The 5,857-nt window shown below is 44.6% G+C and overlaps 1 protein-coding gene across 1 annotated transcript; it reads left to right on the forward strand.

The window, feature by feature from the left end:
• Positions 1-1,219: 1,219 nt before the first annotated feature.
• Positions 1,220-4,678, forward strand: CH25H (cholesterol 25-hydroxylase). Its single transcript, XM_081074812.1, has one exon. The coding sequence runs from the start codon at positions 2,977-2,979 to the stop codon at positions 3,787-3,789; it is 813 nt and encodes a 270-aa protein (XP_080930938.1). The 5' UTR covers positions 1,220-2,976; the 3' UTR covers positions 3,790-4,678.
• The last annotated feature ends 1,179 nt before the right edge of the window (positions 4,679-5,857 follow it).

The following is a 5,857-nucleotide window of genomic DNA, read 5'->3' on the forward strand; positions in this document are numbered from 1 at the left end:
TAAAGGTGCACATTTGCCAATTTAAGAAATGACACCACTTTAGTCAAGACGAAAGAGGGTTCAATTTGATTTGGGTCCATCGAGTGATGCTGTTGTAGGTCACCCAACAATTTGTGCCAGCTTTTTCAGTGCCCTCCATGACATGGAATGGACAACTGATGAGATTTTAACTGACCACTTGCCCCAAGATAGCTGCACTTGTACTCATACTTCTGAGCAGAATTCATTTGTAAGCCTGAGAAGGTGAGCTTTGGTGGTTCCTTTGGAGCACTGCGAAGGCCAAGAATGAAGGCTTAGTAAATGGTACTCGATACATTCAATAGTGCGGTGTAACTAATTTTCAAATAAACTTTTTTAAAAAAATTTTAAATCATAAAATAAAAAAGGGAAGGAGAAGAAGCCCTTCCTCTTCTCTCTCAGATGCTACTTTGGCCATACAAAGTTCAAGGGCAGGGTAATGTCGTCAGGAATGGGAAAGAAAAAAGTCCCAAGGTTGCACTACAGGTGCGTTGGAAAGATCACTGCGGGGAGTGAAGGGGGGATATTGAAGAGGAGCCTAGGAAGGACAGGCTGTCTAATTGGAAGAAACCCAGCAGCAGGGAGGCCAGGGGCCTGCATCGTACCTATCTCCACTACTATCTGTATTTCCAAGACATTAGAAAATCCACCTTCTTTCGTTTTTTGCATTGGCTATCAAGAAGCTAAAAGCTCCTTTGAAACTTTATCTCCTCAAAACACAAGCAGAATATCAACAATCTTATGACAGGCACACTGAGGTTCAAAAAAAAAGGCTGCAGTAGAGCCAGAGGCTTGGGGTTCCAGAGAATGGGCACCTAAGGAATATCCATATTCCATCAGTGGCAGTTCAGGGACATGAACCAGTTAGGAGGTTCTGAATTATGAATTGGTCTATTATAGGTGTGTGTGTGTGTGTGTGTGTGTGTGTATGTATATTCCTGTATATACCATATATGTCCTATAACTATAAATATGTAATTACATATTAATTGGCCAATTATATATGTGTAATATGTACATAGTAGGATATGTACATGTCCTATATATTGTTATATTTCTAGGCCCATATAGTGGTCTATATTTTTGTTGTACTTATTATTTCCTTGTAATATGTGGCTTTATAGCTTTTATTTCTCTTTCCACAATTCCATTTGACTTTAATTGCAAGCTTCCTCAATTATTCTTTAGGTAAAATGTGGAGTGCAAATTTAAAATAATATGTGTCTTATTTTGTATGTTTACTGTGTGCCAGGCATAGGCTTGTACTTCTGTAAGATCACAGCAATAATAGTAATGCCCATTTCTTGGCAGTGTGGAGAACCAAGCCCTTCTAAGGATTGGGTGAAATTACTTCCAGTAAAACACTTAGCTAATGCCTGGCAGACATTACATGGTAGCATTATTATTATTATTGTTATTATTATTATTTTCCTATTTAATGCTCAAAATAGACTCATGAGGTGAGATAGCTACTACTATTATTTTCCTTCAGGTGTGGGTAGATACGAAAATGCTGAACTTGAAGGAGTGAAGCTCTTGCTCCAACCTCATAGACAGAGAAGGCAAAACTAGGATTAGGATTGGTCCCTCGCTTCAAAGTTTTTCTTTGTCCAAAACTTCTATCCTCTAAGTGTCCCTTGTGTGGTGTGTCAGCTACCCTGGTCAAACCTGAGGATCTTTTTGTTGTTGGTTCTGAGGTGTTCCGTGAGCGCTGCTAGTACCGACTTCCTTATGCTTGCTACCCGGCGTCAACCCCAATTTGATGGCGGAGAAAGGCAGGGATGGGGTGGGTCTCGCAGTCGGGCTCTCTGCACCTGGAATGGTTTGGAGGAAAGGGGGGCAAGGACAAGGGGCAAGTTGGCGCAGCGAAGCCAGCGGAGGGAAAGTCAGGGTAGGCGCAACATCATCTCAACCAACAGCCTCTGTGACTCTTCAGGAACACGTAAATATTCCCTTGAGAAACAAAGTGGGTGCTTTACAGATTTCATTGTTTCCACCCCCAAATTGAGATGCAAGGTCTTTTTAGCCAGGACTAGGCAGGCGCTGGGGGTTAAAACCAGCACTTTTTTTTTTTTTTTTGGGTAAAATGAAGCTTAACCGTCGCGGTCCCCTCTTTCACCGCGAGGTCTCTCCCTTTCCTTCGCTGGTCTGCGCGCTCGGGGCGCCACGCGTAAGGACGACCCAACCACCGGGGTTTGCTGGCTCCCCCGGGTGAGTCTACACGCGGTGGGATTTGGAGATTGCTGGGAGCCGGCGGGAATAGATCTCCGGAGACTGGAACTGGAGGACGTTCCGGTCCCGCCAGCGGGTTTTGTCTGATTTCCTACATTGATCGCCGCCGCGCGCAGCTGGAGACCTGCGATTCCCTTCAGAAAGGATAGGTCGCGGCTCACTGCTGGGTGGATCGATACGGGGTGTGCAGACTGAAAAGTCCGAAACAGAAGGCACGCCACTTTGAAAAGTTTTTAAAAATGCAGTTATACTTGCGTCTTTATGGAAACATATAGACGCAATTATATGTATGCATTCAAAAAGACAAGCAATTGTGCCCTGATGGCAAAGGAGCCGTTTCTGGTGGTGATGGAAATATTTCCTATCTTATTTGAGGGTGGAAGTGACACAGATGAACTGAATTGTCCAAACTCGTCGAAACGACACTGAGGATTTGTGCATTGGTTGTATCGTGTAAGAATTGTACAATTTAAAAAAAATCAGAACATAATTCTGCACGCATTTGAAAGGTTACTAAGTGCCATTGCGTAGTGCATGTGTAAAAGCAGCTGCAGGTATGTATTTTAGCAACTAAGCGCAACTCTGGGGGGGTTACATGTTTATGCAAACTTCGAGCAGCCAGTCAAAGGAGCGAAAAGGCGGCTGATGTCATTTGGGGGCGGGGCCTAAGTCCTAAGAAAAGTCCTTGGGACCCGAGCAGCAGTCGCCGCCTGACGCAGCCTCACCATGAGCGGCCGCAACACCTCTGAGCTCCAGGTTCTTTGTAGCTCGGGCCAGCTGTTCCTGCAGCCCCTCTGGGACCGCCTGAGGACCCGGGAGGCCCTCACCCAGTCGCCCTTCTTCCCGGCCATCTTTTCCATCACCACCTACTTGGGCTTCTGCCTGCCCTTCGTGGTGCTGGACCTCCTGTGCCCCTGGGTGCCCGCGCTGCGGCGCTACAAAATCCACTCCAGCTTCTGGCCGACGGCGCGGCAGCTGCTGCCCTGCCTGGGGCAGACGCTCTACCAGCACCTGGTGTTCGTGTTCCCCGTGACCCTGCTGCACTGGGCCCGCGGCCCGGCCCTCCTGCCCTCTGAAGCCCCGGAGCTGCGCCAGCTGGTGTGCCACGTCGTGTGCTGCCTGTTGCTCTTCGATGCCGAGTTCTTCTTGTGGCACGTGCTGCACCACAAGGTGCCCTGGCTGTACCGGACCTTCCACAAGAAGCACCACGAGAACTCGCCCTCGTTCGCGCTGGCCACGCAGTACATGGGCGTCTGGGAGCTGTTTTCCTTGGGCTTCTTTGACATGCTGAACGTCATAGTGCTGGAGTGCCACCCGCTCACCGTCCTGGTGTTCCACGTGTGCAACATTTGGCTGTCGGTGGAGGATCACTCGGGCTATGACTTCCCCTGGTCCACGCACAGACTGGTACCTTTCGGGTGGTACGGGGGCGTGGCCCACCACGACTTGCATCACTCTCAGTTTAACTGCAACTTCGCCCCTTATTTCACACACTGGGACAAAATATTGGGAACTCTGCGGTCTGCCCAAGCCAAGTAACACACACCCCTGCCCGTGTGGTGGTGTGGCTGCAGTGGGCAGTGGGTGCCGCTCAGACTCAGGACTGTTGTGCGTTTCACGCTTGAATCAGGAGAAACACACCAGAGATTTTGTAAAGTTTTTTTTTTTTTTTTTTTTTTTTTAGTAAGTAACTTATTACCTAATGGAAATTTATAAAATTTGATGTATTTTTGCCACCTGATAAACTAATTTATATAAAGTTTGTATTTTTGGTGTCGGATTCTAGCTCACTTCAATAGCCATGATTCCTGGCTGTAGACCCTCACAACGGGTGTGTTTAACTCATCTCTAGAAGGTTTTGTTTGTAGGACAAGGAATTTCCTAAAATAACATATTTCTAATGGAGAATCTGATCTCTGACTCTATAAACGAGGAAGCATGTTCCTGCTGGACAGTAACTAAGATTATTGTATATTTTCTATTTTTTCATAGAACTGTATATTTATATCGACAGAAATGTGATTTGTACTTAAAAAACAAACAACTTAAATGAAACAAGTACTGGCTCCTGTTTCACTGGCATTTTGCCTGCCAAAAACTAAAATGGGAAGAGGGAACTGGGATAGCAGGTATCATTCAGAGCCTCTGTCAGCCTTACCATGAAAAGAGACAAATCTGGAGTTGGTGTTTCGGCATGGGGGTGGAGGAATGGCAGGAGAGAAGTAGGCAGGGGAAGGGGTGTATTGATAGCTTTGGTCTAGAGATTTCACAAAGGAAAAAACACTCTTCTGTATGTATTTCAGCTGATTTCTGCATAACAGGCAATTGAAAGAATTGCTCTGCAAAGTTTTAGAGAGAGTAACACTGAGCAACTATTTGATTATTTGTGGGGAGGATGGTGTTAGGGGATGAATATAATTTATGGAGTACCTTGCTTTGTAAAACTGATGAGTCAAGTATGTGCGTTTCTGAGTATTGTTCCCCTTTCAATTAAGCCATTTAGTGTAAATGGCCCCCATGCACATCTCCTCTATAATCTGGGATTTTTGTGTATTCACTTTTCTTAAGTAAGACAAACATGTAAATTGCATAACCCTTTCTTAAAGAAGAAAAGTAAAACGTGACCCTAGACCCGTGGTTCCTCATCTATAAAAGGAGATTGTGTCTTAGATGTTCTTAAAGATTACTTGTGACAGTAAATGTCCCTAGTACTGACCACACACCTGTCACCCATCACGTACCCCGTCCAGCGGCTGCCTAATTGTCTTAGTTTTATCTTTGTAACCAAGTTAGATAGGGTGAAATTAAAAATTAAGACAATTTAGACAGAAAGTATAAAGAATGGCAGTTTGCATGTAATTCTAGGTTCATTATACATGAATCACACTATCTTGTTTAAAAGTGAAAAACCCACCTAAAGACCTGATCTCCCAAGTCTGCCAAATGAAACTCCTGAGAAATGTGTTCAGGCCCATCAAATCTTTGGCAAAATGCAATCGGAATGCTTGGCTGCTCACAGGCATTTTCTCACATTCCCTCCCAATGTGTGTGCTCTCTTTGCTCCTTTCCTGAAGTCATCTCCCCCTCTGTGCAAGACCATGCTGGGACTGAAAGGTTATACCAAGGTATAAAAGCAAAATCCACACAAACAGGTGGTGAGATACAAGGGGGGAATGCTGCATTGGAGGTAATATATCAATATCATGGTCAACATGCTAAATGGAGAAAGAAAAGAAAGATGAACAGGCAGGTATGGAATATATGACACAAATACTGGTCGTTTTGAACAGCACCAGGCACCCCAAAGCAATTGACAATAGAGCACAGCTCACTCTCCAAGAATTTAAAACAGGTGTCGTATTGCCTCACTGTGTCGGGAATTTTGCATTTGAGACACATTGTACACATGAAAATCATTTGGGTTTAGAAAGATTTTCACAAAGTCAGATGTCTTATTAGTTTTTAAAATCTTGGGAGGTGGAAGTGGGGGAGTGGCGAGGATGAGCAATTTTTCAGATAGTTTGAGAGAATAATAATAATAATAATAATAATAATGAAATTGTTCACATTTTCATGTACTTCTCTCTCTTTTTTTTTTTGTTTACAA

The sequence above is a fragment of the Rhinolophus hipposideros genome (assembly GCF_964194185.1).
Source record: "Rhinolophus hipposideros genome assembly, chromosome: 15".
Lineage (NCBI taxonomy): Eukaryota > Metazoa > Chordata > Mammalia > Chiroptera > Rhinolophidae > Rhinolophus > Rhinolophus hipposideros.